The 21,346-nt window shown below is 33.6% G+C and overlaps 1 protein-coding gene across 2 annotated transcripts in view; it reads left to right on the top strand.

Annotated features, from left to right (window-relative positions):
• Positions 1-21,346, top strand: part of GPATCH2 (G-patch domain containing 2) — a 152,283-nt gene that overhangs the window by 75,931 nt on the left and 55,006 nt on the right. For both annotated transcript variants that reach the window (XM_045536425.1, XM_045536426.1), the window contains exon 6: positions 15,606-15,673. In XM_045536425.1, the coding sequence (XP_045392381.1) occupies positions 15,606-15,673 (68 nt within the window). The remainder of the gene's footprint in view (positions 1-15,605; positions 15,674-21,346) is intronic.

Below are 21,346 nucleotides of genomic sequence, written 5' to 3'. Positions count from 1 at the left end.
TCATTTTGAATATGAAATGTGGCCTAGTTTCATAGGTTAAAGGACCATCAAAGCCCTGGTCAGTAATAAGATGGGCAGTTTGTAGTTACAAAGCCAATACTTTACCCAGTTAATAATAAGTTTAAATTGCAGTCTAGGGTTTCTGATTTGAGAATTGAATAATGTTTGCTAGAACGTTTTTTATGGCTGCTCATACATCTTCAAAATGTGGGTGGTGTAGAATTTTGTTTGTGTTTTGTTGAGGAGGGCAATTAATTGCAAGAAATGTAAGAATCTTTGTGATAGATATTATTTGGTATTCATTGAAAAATTTCTATGCATAATTAAAAGAGCACATTGAGTTTTCCAACTAATTATATTTATTATCCCCATTGTCATTTATCAGAGAAATATATAAGCAAAAGCTTACTGATAACATACCTAGGTTTCAGTTATATGTGATTCAGAACAAAGTATCTGGCATGACCTTTGTGGAGATTTCAATGTAAATGTCAAGATAAGAAATAAATACTTAAATCAGCAAATGAATATTGTTTTATTTCATATCTAACGTGTGCCAGACACAGAGTAATGTATGAGAGCAACAAAGTTCAGTAAGACATAGTTCCCAGTCTCTAGGTTCTTACAGTCAATGAAAGGTTTAGATAAGTAATGTGCTAATTAAAATATAATGTAATAAATAGATTTAAGTTTAGTGATTAGAATATACAGAGGTTGCTAGGAGCCCCAAGGACAGTCGTTATGGATACAATGTTATAAGAATTATGTAAGGTATAATGAAAGGAATAAAAATATTATTTGGCACATAGGGACAGTTTTTAAATGAGTAAATCAAAGTATTAATATGTATCACCAAACTCATTTGTTTGTTCCTTTGTGCTACTAAAGAAGGCTTGACAAGTTATGTGTAGTTATTTTCTTTAAGAGAGAATTATTTGTGAGGACTGAGATTGTGATTCAATAAATAGTAGCTCTTTTTCTTCATAAATTTATTGTCTTGGTTAGCACCTTTGTTACCATTTATTAATTGTGTGGATCCATATGCCTAAGAAGATGGTCACTTTAACACTTACCCTTTTTGTGTTATTCACTCACGAAGATTGACATTTGGATTTGCCACTATACGTATTTATACAATCTGTCCGTATTTTCACTTTTGCCTTTTAAATTTCCATTCAGTCTAAAAAGCATTGTTCAAAAGAAAGTCACCCTTCTGTTGATTGTCCTTGTTGCAGGGCAGTTGTTGTTATTGTTTTCTGCATTTTGTTTCCAGTCATTTATTTATGCTTATGACAACCTAGTTTTGCATATTTTAAAAGCATTTTATATAACCTCCTTATTAGTGTTTTCCCCACTTTCTCCTGCCTTCAGTAACGTATAGAGCAGAGGTTCTCAAACTTTAGTGTGCATCCAAATCACCTGGAGAGCTTTTTAAAACCCAGATGGCTGGACATCACCCCCAGAGGTTCTATCGTAATTCAGTAAGTTTGGGGCAAGGCCTGAGAATCTGTATTTGCAGCAAGTTTCCAGGTGACGCTCGTGCTGCTAGTCTAGGACTATTCTTGGACAACCACAACATACAGCAGTGCCTGGCAAAGTGTGGTATGGAAACCTCTGCGAATTTCTGAGACTCTCTTAGGAAGTCCTCAAGGGCAAAACTGTTTTCATAGTACTAAGATATTATCTGTCTTTTTCACTCTCGTTTTTTCACCACCATGTGATGGTATCTCCAGGAAGTGTGTGCTTGGGTACTCTTGGGTTTAAAAATTAACATAGTTTTGGTTTCCGATACAGTAAATTCAATAGATTTAATTCACATACACAAAAGCTCTTTTGAGTCCTCAGTCATTATTAAGTATATATTAAGTTTGAGAACTGCTGGTAGAAAGGAAAGAACAAAACATTTTAGAATTCGGGCCCCCAAGACCCTGCATGGTCTGGTTCCTTTCTGCTCTGACCTCTCATATTGGCCCTGTCTTCCCTTGCTCACGAAGACTTCCACCCCACTCTTTGAACATGTTATTAACTCTTCCTCGCTTCCAGGCTTTTATGGATGCTATTTGCCTTTGACTAGCAATGTTTGCACTTCTCCTACCCTTTGCTTGGCTGCTCTGTCTCATCCTTCAGGACTCAGGTCAGCTGGGGTTCCCCTTCCCCATTACCTTCCCCTTATTTGTTTCCTTCATAGCATTTACCACCATCTGTAATGTTCTTGTCTATCTGTTTTATTCAATGTGGCTTCCTAGAGTAAAATGTCAATCCTGTAAATTCAGGGGCCTTGTCAGTCTCCTTCACCAATGCATCCATCTTCTCCTCTGCCTTGACATAGTAAGGGCTCAGTATTCTTTTGTTGAGTAAATGAACCAGATATTTGTGAAGCAAGAGAATGTCTCTGCTACTTGTTAGGTAGGTGGTCTTAGGTGAGTTGTTTTAATCTCTCTGAGCCTCATTGGTAAGATTGAAATAATAATAATGGATACTATTTGCTGAGTACATACTGGTTAATCACAGAGGAGAAAAGAAAAGGACAAAGCAGGATCTCTGCACTTGGAGTTGCTCACAGCCCGGTGGAGTGTGCTACTTGGCATTCTGTTTGTGTACCCCATCCAGCAGAGTTGAGTTGTAGTGACATTATGTCAGTGTTTTGCAGACTGACCATGATAGAAGAGATCTCACTGTTCCAGATTCCATGATGTGGTTTAATGTCCATGGAAGTCATAATACTGTGGAACAATTTAAGAAATAATTGGTAATTTCCAGTTTCTTAGTTGTATTGATTCTTAGATGCTACTATTGCTTTATGGGTAGCTTCTTCTAGAATGGATTTTAAGAGCATATGATAGCTTGCCATATTCTAAGAGTACATGCTAGTTCTTGACAGCCTCTTTTCTGTCAATGAATTCTTCTAACAGTGTGCTACGCAGAAAGATAATTAAGCAATTTTTTTCTTGTATTCTTTTTTCTCTATTATTTTTGACCAACTTGTGTGCAACTATTCTAGCAGTTCATTAAGGACAGTAATAGCATCTCTTTCATTTTCTATATTTTAAAAACTATGAACTATTCTTTATGCAAAACATCTAGAAAATTATATTTAGTAAGTTTATTCTCTGCATACTCCCAGGTTTTATTTTTTCATACTAATTTTATGAAATTGGTATTGCAGTAGTTTTAATTATACAGATGGCAGCGTACCTTCTAGACAACACATCTAGATTTTTTGAAAGACTGTAGTATTTAACCTGCTTGTGTATTACTTGGGGTATAGACTGAGTTTTATGACTATCACAAAATGCTAATCAGCTTTTAGGAACAGTATTTAGGCTTTTGACTAATTCAACACGTGGTTCAGTGTAGGCAAATGGGCCAAACCCTGATGGCAATACAGCAGTGAATTGGATATAGCTTCTGCTTTCGAGAAACATATTATTCTAGAGGAGACAAACAGATATACATGCAATTTTAACATGAGGCAATCTGTTAAGTGATATAAGAAAGATACAAAGAAATATAGGAATTCAAAGTGGAGAGAGAAATTACCTCTGTTGTGTGTGGTCAGAGAAGCCTTCCAGGATCTTCACTGATATTTTGTATAAAATCAAATGAAGCATGTGTGTGTGTGTGTGTGTGTGTGTGTGTGTGTGTGTGTGAGAGAGAGAGAGAGAGAAAGAAAGAGAGAGAAACTGGGCATGGGAGGAAGTGCATTCCCTTTATTACTTCCAATAGTGTGTATTTGACTGGTCTGCCAGTTTAAGTTTCTTTCAGGCCCTTAGAATTAGCCAAGAAAAGCAAATCAGCTGTAAAACATTCAATTTAGAGACTATTATTATAGATAAAATACTTAACTCTATTTTATTTAAACTCATGACCTTTACACTAATTGAAACGCATCAGAATTATCGGCCTATACAGTCACTAATAATGTCTTTGTGGAAATTATTGAATTAAGTTTTGTGATTCAGTCTGGGCACAGTAAGGTTTTTACTTAGTTTTGAAAGTATTCTTTAAAATTCCGTGTGTTTTTCAACTAAATATGTATCTGCATTTCTAGTATGATCATGAGAAGCTATTATTCATTTAGTTTTTATCAATCGTAACCAAAATTGTTTCAACTAACACATTGACTGCCCACACTAGAAAAACCAAGTAGGCAGAAGGCGTTGCCTCTTCCTGCTGTGTGTAAAAGAAACTATACTCTGCATCTTCCAAACTCTTAACATAGGAGCCAGAAAGCGACAAGGAAAGGGATTTACTGGAAGGTGATAATATGGAGATTTAATATACAAAAATATCATCTCACCACCCCCCCTTTTTTTTTTTAGCTATTTTGACTTGGCCCACCTTTTCTTAGTGGAGTCTGATGATATCAGCCAGTCAAGATAATCTAGCTTAATTTTTAAAGATTTGTACATAGATTATTTTACAGGATAAACAATATTCCTAGATTTCTGAACATCCATTACTTATCCAACCTAGCCATAGTTCATTTTCTATGAACTTCTTGTCAGGTTTATGTCTTCATTTCATATATATATTTATCCTTTTCATCTATAGCTTGTTTATTCATCTATTTTCTCTCCTTCCATCAGCTTAAATCCTACTCAGCTCTAACGTTCAGTTTAAGTCTCATCTCCTCCAAAAAACACATTTACTAATTTAGACTTTAACGTTTTTGTTTTTTTGAAAGCCTATTGCCATTATGACTCAAGGCACACAGTATAGGAGTTGTTTAATCTTTACTGGTTTCATGTGTTTTCAGTGTACAACATGTTAGCTAGTGGGATTTATATTATGCAGTTCTGAAGAATCTTTTATAGCACCTACTGTAGTGCTAGACATAAAAAGTAGATGTTCAATATCTCCTCTCTTTTTAGTGGATTCCTGATTCACTGAATGACATGTTGTTTTTTAGGAATAAATGTACAATTTATTAGATATAACTGACTTTATTATTATTAGGGATTGAGCTTAGTGCATGTAACAAGATACACAAAGAACAGTGGCTTGAACAAGAGAGGGTTTTGTTTTGCTTTTTCTCTCATGACATGGGAAGGTATTTGATTGCTTGATTACCCAGGTAGAGGATGCCAAGTGGAAACCTTTGATTCTTTTGGTCTTTTACTCCCTGTCAAAAAAATGGATGTTATTGCCTACATCTCAGGTACCATGAAGTACAAAGAAGGGCACAAGACACATGCCAGCTGAGTAAATCCCATTTAAAGAACTTTCCTTAGGAGCTCTACCCAGTGCCTGCACATACTTCTCATTGGCCAGAACTATCCTTACACGTCCACCTCTGACTGCTTGACTGATTCTATTAAGCAATCAGAGTTAAGATAGATATTTACTTCTATCAATTTAAAGCTAATCTGACTATTAAGTATCCCAAAATATGAGACTCTGACTATGGGATCATTTACCTAAAATAGATATTGGCCAAAGGATGTTAAAAGTTACAAGTGATTTTGGCAGGTTTTTGTTGCCATTCATTGAGTATATAATATTCTAAGATTATACTTAGACTGCTCTCTGTTAACTAATATTTGATTTCTTTTTAATTAACTCATTCACTCCTTGGTTTATATCTTAAAGAATAGTTTGCATATGTTGTACTTTTGTACTTTTTCCCTCCCAAGTCACACATACTTCTTTTTTAGTTATAGAAATATTTAGTGAAATTAACATTATAATTGGCTCTTGAACTGCATCACACAAGATTGAGTGGTTGCCTGCATGTTCACTTCAGAATGGCCGGTAGAATACAATATTTTAAGTGTTTTATTTGCTAACTATAAGCTATATTAGGTTGTCAGTTTTAAAATGTGGAGACTATCATTCACTTTCTTATAAATTACTATCAATCTATCCTTGAGATTCTTAGAAACAATCTTTTAATCATCAAAACCAACTGTAATTGTAATTCCCCTTGATGTGAATTAAGATTTTATAAAACACACTGTCAGGTTAAGGTAGGAAGAAATTGACAAGTTTATAAAAACAATTTGAAAACTAATAGAAATAATATGCAATTTAAAAAGGTATATGCACAACGGATGATGTGACACATTATCAAATAATGTGGGAAGAAAATAATTTTAGCTACCCAAATATTGATCATGTGATCTTGAGTATCAGTATAATTGAAGTAATGTATAAGTAAGCACTTAAATGTTTTCCTAGTCTGCTTATATTCTTAAATGAATTTTTTAATGTACATGTAGGATTTTTGTCTAGAAAGTTATCTTAATATTAATAATTTATGTCCTCCAATGTGTTTGCTGGATCTCATCGTTATCATTACTGCCATGTTGCCCACTGACCTCATCTACTACCAAAATATTTAAAAAGAAGAATGTTAATTTCGCATGCATCAAGCTTCAGTATGTTGTAAATCTCCTTAGGAATCAAAACTTTTGAGTGTCCCTTTTATTTTTTAAGTCTTATCTTTATATAATAGAGTCTGTGTGACCTAAGCTCCAAGGAGAAAACACTCTCTGGCTTGTTTTCTGTATATGTGACTTTTTTTTTTTTTTAACTTTTATAAAATTGTGGGAAGTGGGAGTGGAGGCTTAAAAATAATATAATAGAATTTTTATTCATTGGCTGAAATTTCTTAAAATAGCTGAACATTACTATTAAAAGTATTTTAAATGGCTAGCGAGATTAAAAGATTTTTATAAACAAATTCCTCAGCAGGAGCTATGTTATGTGCTATATATTTCAGGCTAATAGTAAGGGCTTACTGTGGGTCACTGTGTCATATCCCAGTGGTGTCTAGTGAGATGGAGGGTTATCTTATATGTCAGCTAGATAACCCTGTGAACAGTTGCAAGCAGGCAAGGTAATGGGACTGAATTCTGAAACGAAGGTTGAAATATACTGGAATATTGTTACATGTGAGAAGAATAACTTTTAAAAATAAATGTAGTCACCTTTTGACATCATTAGGCATATTTGATAATAATTTTAATAGCATATATTTTAGGTGAACAGATTGGATGAAGGATGAAGTATATCAAATATATAATTGCATGTTTAAATAGATAAATCAAAAATTACAAATTCTCCTATGCACAGAAGCTTTTATTAATAGAAAGGTGCTGAACAAAAATTGAAACTTTTTTCCTTCTCCATTATGAATGCTAAATTGGTATTTCCTAACACTAGCAAGGTTTTGCCGTCTTAATTGCTGCTTTGTTTCAAGTATGAAATTACTTCAACCTAAACAAGTGCAAAAATATGGAAATCTTTAAAATTGCTCTGGATTACTATGTTTCCAGGATAGTATTTTCATAAACCGTTACATAAAATATTAATCCCTTTTTAAAAATTACAAATTCTTTCAAAGGTATTTAAGTCAGTCTTTGTGTTTGCCTCTAAAGTAAATTTTCTAAAACTAAATATACACTTGATTTTGAGAATTTCTATATTATGCATAAAATGAATCCCAAGAAAATATTTATTTTAAAATATAGATATACATTGCTTTGATATGAATTGAGTAAGAAAATCCACATTTAGACTATCATGATATATAAATTAGAATTTTAGAGAATGTGTAGATTCTCAATATAATTCAGACATGTAACCGTGGGATGAAATTATAAAGTTTTTTACACCATTTTTTATGTACATTTTATTACTTTGACTCCTAGTCTTATAAAAGGCGATGTTTTTACACAATGGATTTTCCATAAACATATATTGACATACCCTTATTTTCTTGAAGCTCATAATATTGCAAGCTCCATAAATGAGGGACTTAGGAAGCCTTTGGTCAGCCAGTAGAGGCCACTCATAGCTTGCTACTAAAACTGGCTGGCAAAGTGAAACTCTTTACTGTCACTGTTGGGCATCCTTCTGAGCTGGCTAATTTTTAGTTTCTTACTCAAAAAGAATAATTACCATGGAGTGATATCAAAAAAGTTGTTGCTATATTTGTTTTTGAATTTTGCAGTGATTAATCTTTTCTATTAAAGCATTTAGATCATTCATTAGTAATGTATGCCACAAATGAGAATTTATGCACTTAATAATTAAAAGTATTATTTTTCTAATATACCAATAATTCTAAATTCTTAATTATTAATGCTAACTTATTTTAACTAGGAAAAAACTGTTTACCATGAAGATTTAAAATAATGACATTGTTTAGTTTTAGGTTAAAAACATAACAGTTGCTAATGTTATAAATATATGTGACTGTATATGTTTCTAAATCTAGTCAGTTTAGTATAATTTTCATTCTGTCAATTCTTAGAGAAATATATGTGCTACTATTACTTGAAAATGTACTAAGATTACTTCAAAATTGCCTGAAGTCTGTGTCTTCATTCACTACTCAATATGATACTGGCAGCTCTAAGGTGAGCATCTTTCCTGTGACACCTGTACCAATTCCTGCTAGCAAGGCTAATCCTCAGTTGAAAGGAAAACCTTGTGTTTCTCTGTGGTTTATTTCTTATGATTTTTTTTTCTATTTTTATAAAACCTTTCTAGTTTAAGGATGTAATCAGACATTTAGATTGATAACCTGCTTTTGAAGGAAAAATAGTCAAAGTTCTCTAATTTTCTCCAATTTCTTTCACCTATTCACATCATGAAGTGTTTACATCCCTCTAGGACAATTTTTAAACGTACTGCTTTCACTGAAATTATTAGTAGTGGAGCCTTTTGTTATTCTTGTTAGTCTATCTATAATATGTGCTGGCAACCCTTTTTAGTGGTACCATGTACCATCTTACTGTCTTGCCTGTATTTAATTTTTTTTTTTTTTGTTAGAAATAGGGTCTTACTCTGTCACCCAGGAGGAGTGCAGTGGTGCAATCACAGCTCATGCAGCCTCTAACTCCTGGGCTCGAATGATTCACCCACATCACCCTACCCAGTAGCTGGGACTGCAGGCATGACCCCCATACCTGTCTAATTTTTTTCTTATTTTTGTAGAGACAGGGTCTTGCTATGTTGCTCAGGCTTGTCTCAAACTCCTGGCCTCAACTGATTCTCCTGCCTTGGTCACTCAAAGTGCTGGGATTACAGGCATGAGCCACAGCAACCGGCCTCTTGCCTGTATTTGAAATAGCTTGCATGCTACCTGAAGTTACAAGCAAAATCTACAGTGTTGTTAGCTGAAGATTTTCCAAGGCCAGGCTTGGTGGCTCGTGCCTGTAATCCTAGCACTCTGGGAGGCCAAGGAAGGAGGATCACTGGAAGTCAGGAGTTTGAGACCAGCCTGAGCAAGAGTAAGAGACCCTGTCTCTACTAAAAATTAAAAAACATTAGCCAGGTGTGATGGCCCGTGCATGTAGTCCCAGCTACTTGGGAGGCTGAGGCAGGAGGATCGCTTGAGCCACAGAGTTTGAGGCTACAATGAGCTATGATCATGCCACTGCACTCTACCCAGGGCAACAGAGCCAGACTCTGTCTCAAACAAACAAACAAACAAAAAAAAAAAAAACACAGAAAAAACAAAAAACAAAGATTTTCCAAGGGCGTATTCTAGATTCAGGCCACTAACTCCTGAGCCAATTCCCCAAATACATAAAATACTTGTTTTGGTGTATTGTCTCCTTTTTGTAGTCCTCCTGTAGGGGAAAAAGTACTAGGTGGTGAATAGGACAATTTAGGTTCAAATCTAACTCTATTCAGTCTCTTTAATCTAGGGCATGTGCCTTCACCTCAGTGTTAGTTTCTTCCTCTATTATTTGAGAGTAATGATGTTTCTTCACTCTAGGCACCTTGCTTGTGAAAACACTTTATGAAAAAGCAAAAGCTGTAAAGAATAGAGGTGTCATTATCATTAATGATACAAATAATATTTCTACTTAATTATATTAATTCTTAATGTATCATTTGTGAACATCATCATGCATTCTTTGTTGGTTTGTTCATGCTTAAGTCCTTCCAAGAAAGATCAAAATTTGAATGGTAAGAACACAGCACAACAATGTGGAACCTTTAACCTTCACCAATAGGTAAAAAAATCATCAGGTTGATTGATTTAAAAAAATTCACCCACTGTGTTATATCCACTATGATATAATTTTGATAATATGAAAGCCATGAATAGTATATACCACATAGATCCTAATAAAAAGTTTTTCCCTAAAGGTCATACCAGTGCAAGCTCTGCTGATAAGAGGAAGATTGTGAATATTGGTATTTTTAAGGATATGAATAATGACAATAACCTGGTATATCTTTTTACACTATTATTAGGTTTTGTAAAGTTCCCAACTTTGAGGCATTTTCTTAGTTGGACAACCAAATTATATTATATAAACATAGTAATTTAATACAATAGTTTTTGAAATCTCAGGTCATCCAATTGTCTTCAGAAATGGATCATCTTCCTTCCTGAACATTCGTTCTAGGAGGACATTGTCTGAAGCTAAAACTCCTGGTAAGTAAGGACTAATAGTGGCCTCTCCCTAGTATGAGTTATATTACCAGGAGCACATCAGACATTCTGCATGCACCTATAATTTTTTGGTTTTTTTATAGCCAGTGAAAAGGATTTTTCCTGGCCTCCTGTATAAACCCATATTTTACCTTAACAGAAATCTGGACAATTGAAGGTAAAATATGAATTATCACACGAATCATCTATTGATATGATTCTTAAAAAACAAAATAGCAACCTAGAAAATCCTTGGAATTAGAGGGGTTCCATAACATGAGTTTATCAAGACATCAAAAAGATTAGTTCAACTTAACAATATAACTAAAATCACCCAATGGAATAGGAACATATATTGCTTATTATATAGTAAATTTAAGCATAATTTAGTAACATTAGGTTACTAGTGGATATTTGTTGAATCGTATCAAGTAAGCAGTAGGGTGTGTAGAACAAGGAGCACTCAGTGGCTGCGTGCGGGGCTGGATCACATTGGCAAGTGCGGTAAGGAACAGATTAGGAAGAGCCTTGAATATCCCATTAGTTTTCACTCTACTTTCAGTGTAGAGCCATGGATGGCTCTGGAATGAGAAAGTTGACAAGTGAAAAGCTGCAATTTAGAAAGTTGTATTTGGCAAGTTGGTAAGATGAATTGGAGCAGGAGGAGATAAATTGCATACAATTCCCTTCTTAGGGGTGATTTTTTTCCTTTTTACTCCTCTTAAATCAGTTAACTACTTTGTTTCCCTTTAATCTTATAAATGATATCCAATTTATGCTACTCGGATTATCACACTTTCAGTATTTGCTTTAAAAGCAATTCTAAAGTAATTTTCACTTTTTTGTATGTTTCTTTAAAAGTAATTCTAATGTTATTTTCTTGAATATGCTTCCCATCGCCAAATAGATTGTGCCTTTTGTGAATTGTGACCATTCTGTAATATTATGAGAATAGATGACACAATGAAATATTTTATTCATACCCCCAACTATCTTGTAACAGAACTTTTAGAACACCAGTATGTAAAAGCCAGGTTCCCTCATTTGAAATGCTTTTGGAGAATCTTCCTTTATTCTTCTGTACAGGGATGAAAGATAAACATTCAACACATTCACTTTAATAACTTAATTAAAATTATTTATCACAAAACATTTAGAATATTATTTTCTTGGCTTTTTTTTTTAAATGAAGGTAAATTTATAGACTAGCAACTAAAATAGGTTTGCTTCCATCTCTTTGCCCTCGTCTTCTTACTTCCTACCCCCAGACTTAAGGACATATTTTTAAACCTGTTTTTGTGGCGTTGTTTTTCCTAATATCTATCATATATATTTGACTGACACGTTTGTTGAACATACTAGGGGCTTTCATGCAGAACCTGCTAAACTTTAAAGGCTTGTTTCCTTCTCCAAAGAAGTTGACTCAAGTTAGTAATTGTCACAAGATAAGCAGGAAACTTCTGGGTCTTGACACACTGGCAGGGAGGCTCAGGCGATGCCTCCCTTACAGCCTGGGGGCCTGGCAAATTTGATTGACCAGTCCTCACAAAACTGAAAGGCTGCCTTTTGAATGGCAGCCTGCCACCATGAGTGTTTGTCACTGTGGACACTGGAGTAGAATAGCATTGGAGGCAAATAGAGTATCGTTAGAAATCAGAGCATAGTTGAAGGGGAAAAGCTGTACTAAAGGGAGAGAAGAAAGGATGATGGTTTCTTATACTTATGTGGGGACATAAAACTTCATTAATTTACAGAAGGAATCTTAATCATTGAGTGTATAATTAGGATATCATCCATATTGAATAACCTCTGTGTTAATCTTTGCTGTACCTCAGATAAGTTTACCTGATTTGGGAAGTGATTTGATCAATTATGTAAGTTAAAAAATTGATGTTAATACATCAGTGACAAAAGGAATAAAAAATTGCTTTTTTTTTTTAGACAGTCTCACTCTGCATCAGCCTAGCTCACAGCAACCTGAAACTCCTGGGCTCAAGCAATCCTCCTGCCTCAGCCTCCCGAGTAGCTGGAATTACAGGCATGCGCCACCATGCCCAGCTAATTTTTTCTATATATTTTTAGTTGTCCAGCTAATTTCTTTCTATTTTTAGTAGAGACAGGGTCTCACTCTTGCTCAGGCTGGTCTCGAACTCCTGAGCTCAAACAATCCACCTGCCTCGACCTCCCAGAGTGCTAGGATTACAGGTGTGAGCCACTGCGCCCGGCCAAAAATTGCTTTTAATGTGTCTAATATACTTGAGAGAATAGATATTTTGTCATTGATATCATTTAGCTGACTTTTTAATATATTGGTACTTATTGACCTTATGAATTGACAGTGGTACTTATACAACTTGTGTTAAGTTTTCATCTCTCACTATTACATTCCTATTTTTGAGGTTGATAACCTGACTTTAAACAGCAGCAAAAACTAAAACCTGTGTGATCTTTTAGCATCATGACATGAAGTTATGTTATCTAGACACTATCTATTCCTTTCTAGCTTTGAGCTTACTTTTTAAAAATTTATGTAGTAAATGTAGGTCATGAAAAGAAATATACCTGCTTTATTTAGGATTGTAGTCATTGTGTAGTAATATTTTACAAATGAATCACAAGAATTCAGGGCATCTAATGTGATGTCTAAGGTTATCATCTCTAAATATTGGCTAATTACATAAATGATTGTCTCCAGAGTTTTAACAATTACAAGAATTAGACTGTGGAGATATTGTTTCTCATGAAGGACAGAATACCTGTTCCTTACCTAATCTTTTGAAATAAAATTTGTTTTTTTCTTACTAATTATTATGTGTATATTTTATTAGATATTTAAAGTGATATGACTTTTTAAAACTTGTAATTTCTAAGACATTTCTGAAATTATTGGAAGGTATATATTTTAGAGAATAAAATAATCACCATACTTAATTATTTACTAGAAATTAATATTTTGATCTGATGTTTAAAACTGCTTCATTTTTATTTTTATAAGGATTATTATCTACTCTGAATTAATGAGACAGTTATAAATTTCTAGAAAGAATTCCTTAATTGTGTTTATTGAAGTTTTATAATACTTGAAGTATTGCCCTATCTGTCAACCATATTAAACACATTTCAAAGTTTAAAATTCACTGGAACTTCAGTATAACACTGAAGCTGAATTCTGTATTGAAGATATTATTCTCAGATTTTAGGTAAGAGTGTCTAGTTGCTGAGGTAACGAAAGGATCCCATCTTAAGAGCATTTTACTTTTGAGGCAGACCACTGACATTGAACCTGAAAAAGATCATCCTGTCTGCATCTCAGTGTTGCTTTATTTCATTAAAAAAAAATTCTAAACTCTGCCTATTTTTGCATGTCTTTAAAAGTAAAACAAAAATTGACTTAAAATAACAATAAAGGCTATTCACCTCTATTTTTAAAGGGCCATGTGGTAGGTAAATATGTAAATATCATTTAAATATCTACATTTGATACTGTAAATCTTTTGTGGGTTATTTGCTACAATTGAATTGAGCTTATAGTTTTTTTATACGTACATAAGATTGCTGAGAAATACATAGTATGATTATTTCTGACTAGAGTGAAAGCTTACATTTGTATTATGGTATAAATTAGTTATAAATTCTGTTTTATTGTATTCAGTGGCATGGTTTTCATCAGGCAATTTATCACATGGGTGTATGTGAAATTTCTTCATTTATTAAATTTCAGATTATATATTTCAGTCCAGCACCAGACCTAAACATTTTTCCATAAGTATAGCTTCAGGTAAACAAGCAATTTTAGTCCTGAAAATAGCTTCTGCTTCTGTCAACATGTTGTTTATTTTTTCTCTGAGATAAAAAGTTCAGTTTTCTGATATTTGTACCAAGATAAAGTCAGTAAACAAGATTAATATAGTGTGGAAAAGGTTGTCAGCAGCTCAGGCAAAGGAAATAAGTTGCCTGTACATAGAACATACTGTAAACTGAATAAAAGTGTCAGGTCCACCATGAGATAATGTGATCATGAACCTCTAACAAAGCATGACATAGGCACAGTCGGCTTTTCTCATAGCCACGGTGTAGAAAATGGATTACTGTATTCCAGGGATACCCACTGGAATAGCATGAAAACCCTATTTTGAGCTGAATGCAGGATGCAGTCCTGGAGTTGAGCCACATGTTTACCTGTGGTGCTCAAACCATAGGGTTATTAATGTCATCATCTGTGCACAGTTGCAATATTTGCATTTCATGGAATTCCGGGGTCTATGCTGGCATCCTTGTTAGCCAAGTGCTACAAGAAGAAATAAATGTTTGAAAAGTTAGTTTCTTTTTAGAGTCATTTACTGGTTTCATCATGCCTTTTTTTCCCCCCATTCTATTCTATTTAAATGGCACTTCTATAATTACAGAAGGATTTTTTTATCACAGTAAAACATAAAGTGTTTTGCTTTAAATTTATGCTTTGTCGATTATGATGGTAGATGCATTCATGTGTGGAGCTGTGTTTATATCCCCTTTGAGAACCTTCTGTAAATAGCAAAGTTGTGAAATTTTTAAAAAATGAAAGTAGCTTACTTCATCAAGAAAATATTTAAATTTTCTTTATCAGATTTTTAATTTTATTTAAAAACACAGGGGTGAAATACTGTTCTTCTAGGCGAGATTGCATGTGTTTGTATATAAATACATAGATAACTCGTAAGTTTATGACACAACTATAAAAAGGACTATTCATTACTTCCAAGTCCTAAGTTTTGGCATGCATTTAAGAGTGTACATTATAATACATATTATTTATATTTATGAACTAACTATAAATACATTGGTCCTTGCAAATATCAACTGCTCAGGACTGGTCTAAGTAAGCCTCTTTTTTCACATTAGATTAAATATATGCCTACTTTGACTATATTTGGAAATAAGAGTCACTGCTCTGTTTCTTAAGAAAGATGTTTAAACTATTGTAAAGATACTTTTAAAATAGTCGTAAAATTCTAGCAAAGGAGCTACATTAGACCAAAATAAGTAGAGCATTCTTACGAGGAATGAAATTATCCTTTTGGTCTGTGCAATTTTGTCTGAGATTTGAGAATTAATGTTCTATTCTCCATTTCAGAGTGATGTCCTCAGATAGTTATGTTGCTGTTATCTATGGTCTTTTAACAAACTAATCTGTGACTTATTTTTTTCTGTTTAAATCCCACTTTAGGTGCCCACTCCTGGCCCAGTCAGTAACAAGAGGATGGTTCACTTTTCTCCAGATTCTCATCACCATGAGTGAGTACTCATTGTGTTTATATAACCTTGTTAGGATGTTCTACTTATTTCTTTTGAAAAGCTGTTAGCTATTTCCAGTAAAGGTGGTTTAATTTATATACCTATCTTTAAAAAGAGTAAATACCAATTGTAATAATGCAAGAACAGTTTAAATGAAAACCATAACAGAAATTTAAGTAAAGGTTTTTATTCCTTTATTTGTGATAGAATTTGAAATTCATACATTATTGACATTTATGTATTATCTTAAAACATATAAGTTTTCATTACATTGAGTAGCATTACGCTGTCCTACTCCCTATATGCCCCAACCCTTTTAAAATAATCAAATGAAGAGAAAGAGATTGATTTTCTCATTACTTCCCTACTCTCTGTTCCTGCCCAGCATTTGGTACTTGGTAATAATATTAAAGCACCGTAAAGGGACCAGAATATACTTCCATTTAGCAACAAAAAGAAAGAGACTACTTTACCAGGTAATTTCAAAAAATTAAGCAGTTGGAGCTTTGAGTTTGGTAAATTATTGGTTGACTGTCTAGCTGCTAATTCTGTTTCTAAATACGTCTTTGTTAGGAAAACTTAAATAGTTTTATATTTTAGCTCAATACCATATGTCTCCTGTAAACTTGGTTGAACTTTAGAAAGGCCACAAAGTAAGGAAGAAAGACATGAATTAATTTACTAGATGAATTTTTTAAGCAATCATGTTAAAATCCATTACTTTCTATTTTTCCAAATACACTCCTTAACAAATACAAAACAGAAACTATTGTTCAGATATAGCAAAATGATATCATAATCTTCCCTTTTGTGTTCCCTGATTTAATTCATTTTTATTATCCCAAAAGACCTCTATTTTTTCCCCTAAACAGAAAAAAACAAAAACAAAAAACAAAGAGTAAAGCATTTATTATCTCAGAATGACAGCCAAAAGTTTTGTATATTTTCGTCTTAATTTTCTGTTCTAGTAAAACAAGGAAAACTCAGGCAAGTACATTTAGAGCATTTTTAAACCCCAAATTGCATTTGGTAAAGATTATGAAAGCTCTGAGGGCAGACAAGTGCCATATCTCTTTATCACCAACGCGGTCCCAGTGCGAGCACAGTGCCTGGCATATTGTACACAGGCAGAAATATTAATAGTTGTTGAATGAATGAAGACATGAAAGCATGAATTTAAAATAGGACAAATTGGATAATGTCAACTGGAGTATATGCCATGCCACTGCCTGTTTCCATTTAGGGGTCCCAGATGTGATTTTCCAAACTGAAATTTCCCAATGACTTTCATTCAATTTGGTTGTATTTCATAGGCTCTTTCATAATAGCAAGTCTGTATTTTCATCCCAGGCCTATCCCATACCAAAGCAGAACAAATGGGGAAGGTACCACCTTCAAGGCCCCTGTCTTGACAAGGAGAAGCCACAGAACACTGCATCCTGGGAATTTTCTTTTCCACTAGTGAATAAATACACAGGCAACTTTGTACAGACAGACACACATGCACGTGCACACATGCACATACAGAATCCAGAGTCCCAGACACATTGCCTTGAGTTGGCACTGTTGTAGGGACTGGCCTGTCTCTTTGCATTAAAATGGATGCCATTTTGCTTCAGTTTGTCTCTTTCATTTCCCTAGAAAAAAAACCCAATATTTGAAATTTTCCTATCATTTCCTTTAACAGAAGAAGGTATATGGTCAGTGTACACTGTGTGGACAGAGAGTTTTCATTACGTGCTTCAGCAGCTATCTAACTGGAATAGATTTTTCCATACTGCCTCCTGCCCTTCTTCCATTCAACCAGCTCCTGAGTCAGACACATGAAACTGACTCTTATCAAATTCAGCATCTCATAGTAGAAAAACAAAAGTATTCATACCCTCAGGTTATATGAATAATTTCCAAGAGAATCATGGTCACCTGTAGTTTTAAGGGAGTCAATGTTCAGATCCTTCACTTCCATTGATAAACTTCTCTGAAAATTATTAGTCCCGGTTATTCTTCTGGTTCTTGCTTTTCACAATTGCCTTTCTCCTACTTTAGGAAAAAAAATACCCGTACCAATCCTTATCTTACTTTGGTGGATTGTGTAAAATTCTTTTGGCTTCCAGAGACATTTCCAATGTCGCACTGGTATTGGTGTTGAGGGGTTGAATCTAATGACTAAGTTACAAAGCATTTTGCAAATTAAGTAGGTAGTTTCTAATTCTTTTCTTTCAGTAGCTAGTAGACTATTAAAAATATTTCTTAATCTGGAAATCATTGTGTGACTTTTGGCATAAATCTCTGAAGGAGTTCAAATAATCAAGTGACTTTATTAACCAAATTCCTTTTATTTTCATTTATCAATTTGTGTGAACAAGGTTTCTGAGCACTCAAATCTATAAAAATAAAATACAGCAATATAACTGATGCTAAAAGTAATATTCATCAGTGGCTATGTGAACTAATTTGAGTGGAAAACTCATTCATGATGCCTTTCTAATAAAATTTTATTTTTTATGTTTAACATTATCAAAATATATTTGTGCTGGTTTAATTAATTGAATACTAAATGACTGTTATCAACTACCAATAATTGTTACCAGCATTTACTGACACACCTTTCAAAATAATTTTTAACTAGTCTTAAGAGTCACAGAGATTTCAGAAAAATACACACGTACATATTTTTGTTGTAGAAGAATATGGTAGGGTAACTAAAGGCTTCCACAAATAAAAATTTATTAGGATAAAATTCTGTGAGGAAGTGAATTGGCAATGAGTTTGAGAAGAAAAGCAAACCATGTAAAATTTTCAGCTTTTAAAGATGTGTGTATCCAGTTTTTGTTTTTGTTTTAAATGGATAATGGTGAATATCAAATCACAATGATATTTAGATTCCAATGTATATATTTAAATGTGTGGTGTGATGGTTGCATTTTAGAATATCAATCTATAATTGATATAAAATTAAATTTTTTGCAAATATTGAAATTTATGTTGAAAAATTTTAGATGTCTTCATGAAAAATATGTGAGGAGGATATTTTCATAACTGTTTCAGGCAATATGTACACAAAAATGGTAAAGACCACTGTTGTACAGAATGCTTTCAGGAAAAAGTAACAGAATATTCTACAAATAATGGTTTAAACAAATAGTGGTTTGGTTTACTGATACAACCAGAAATTGGAAGTAGGCAGTTCCAGTGATATTGGGGAGACAGTAATAGCATCTGCTACAAAGGAATCTTTGATGTTTTCCCCCAAATTCCCATCAGCAATTCTTTATACCTCCTATCTCCCTTTGGGTTTTTATTTGTACTTGACTATAGCATTTATCACATTATTCTCTGGAATATAATTATAATATACATGTTACATTCCCATTAATAGACCCCAAACTTACCAAAGTTGGAGACCTTGTCTTGTTCTTTTTTGAGTCTCTTAAAATGTAGAGCACAACACCTTACTTATCAAATCAAACGCTCTCAAGTCAAAATTATCAAGTTCTACTGTTGGCTAGTGATGCAAAGTGTTCATAAAGGCACTAACTGAATATTTGTTGAATATAATGGATAATCGGCAGGAGAAGCAAGTACTTGACTAGAGTAGAATGGACCTTAGACACTATCCATTCCAACTGCCTGATTTTTACAGATGAGAACTTGAGGCTCAGAAGGGCTAATAAGTTGCTTCGCTTCACTCACTAACTCTCAGAAGATGTAGGACAGACCACCACCAGAAGTTAACACTAAAATTGGTCATCTCTGGATGATGAGATTGTAGGTGGGTTTTATATTTTATTGTGGAGGTTTGGGTAGGTGTACCTGTTGGTATTTTTCACACTTTATTTCAGTGGGCATGTTATTTTGTATTCAGAGGGTGTGGAAATTATGAATATTATTACAAGAATGAATATTATTAAAAGAATGATACATTTATATGGTTATATTGCATAGTTCTTCTCAGTAGGCAAAGGCATTTTGTATATGTTAACTTCATTCTATACCCACATCAGCACTGCACAGTAAGCAGGGTATGAGCCCTATTTTGAATTTGAAAAAACTAAAATTCAAAATGGCTCTGCAACTTGTTCTAGGTCGCATACTGCTAAGTAATGGATCAAGAACTGAGGCTTGTCTCTGTGTTCCTTCTATTGCAACTCACAGTTAAATTAAGGATAGTAAATTCTTTAAGACCTCATTGTCATGCCTTGTTATCATATCCCTTTATGCTCCATGCTCTGAGTCCCTTATATCAATTCTTCTATCTTTGAGCAGAATAATTTAATCTTCAGTATCTTCCCAGTATTTTACATCACAACTATGTGATAATGTTTGACAGTGAAAAAGGAACAGAAAATCTTCCATCTAGTGTGGTAATACAGCTAACAAATGGTCCAATTTTCAGTGTCATGGTAACAAGTTGACATCAACACACCCTTTCCTGATGCTTGTGCAAGAATATAAGGAAAACGTAGATTAACCGTGGCTTTGTGTAAACCTTACTGTAGCCAACCTTAGTGTTTGTAATAAAGAACCTGTAAGAATGGCAAGAAATAGTCATTAAATTACTAAATATTTAGAGACTCCTAATTGGAGAGTAAGCAGCAACCACTACTTTCATTCAGTTAATAATTCGTCTAAGTCAGTATTTGTTTTGCTTTGGAAAATCCCCTACCAAAACAGTTTGACATAGATAGGAATACTTAAAATAATTTCACTTGCTAGAATTTCAAGCTTAAAAATACAGTGAAGTATTTATTTGACAGGCTCTAATGAAGGAATATTTAGGAATTTTCATTTTTGAATCCATGTGATTAGATGGTTGTATTGTTAACAAAGTTCAGTGTAGGGCAGCCTAGAAATGACTAATCAGAGGAAATAGAGCTGCTGACCTGGGGAAGGGAAAAGTTGTTTTTAGGGTGCTCGGTGTAGAAAAGCTCACCTCACCAGAAGTTCTCAGCTCAGTGTATGAGAAGAGTGGAATCAGGTCAATAAAAATGTAGGTAGTTCTTATAAAAATAATATTTGAAAACTTCAATTATGAAAAAATTAATTACTTACAGTTGGTGACCAGCCAACTTTGCTGCACACATGTTAGAATATGGAGTCTTATTTTTAAAGGTAAAGTAACACGTGCTCTGGACAAATACTGAGAAGCCTTACAGAGTATCATAATTATGAAAATGTGATCATTTTAATAAAGTAACACAACGTTGTACTAAGATTTTCATACCATCAACTAATTATTTCCTTGGAAAACATATACAGTATTTAAAGTCAAGTGGTCAATATATGATAGGTTTCTTTTAATAGGAATTATTTTGCACAGATAAATGAAATATTCATTAAGATAACTAGAGCTACACAAAAAGTGCCAACAGGCTCAGTCCAGCTAAAGCAGAGAAGTTAATATCAAATTTCTGAGTGAAAATAGCCTGTTAAGTTTTGAAATTCACATTTAATTATTCTATTGACTTTCTAAAAATACAAATATTAAAATGTGAAAAATAAAATTAATTTATGACTACATTTTAAAAATATATATGTAAGCATAAAATGAGGTTACTTTTTATTGATTCAAATTCCATTTATATACTTCTAAATGGCTCCAGAAATTTTTCTGTTCTCTCTGACTTTTTCCAATCACTTATGAGATAATTGCTTATAAATAGAGATAAATAT

The sequence above is a fragment of the Lemur catta genome, chromosome 23 (assembly GCF_020740605.2).
Source record: "Lemur catta isolate mLemCat1 chromosome 23, mLemCat1.pri, whole genome shotgun sequence".
In the NCBI taxonomy this organism is placed as follows: domain Eukaryota; kingdom Metazoa; phylum Chordata; class Mammalia; order Primates; family Lemuridae; genus Lemur; species Lemur catta.
Note: the sequence above shows the minus strand (reverse complement) of the source record. Positions and strands in the feature narration are given on the sequence as shown.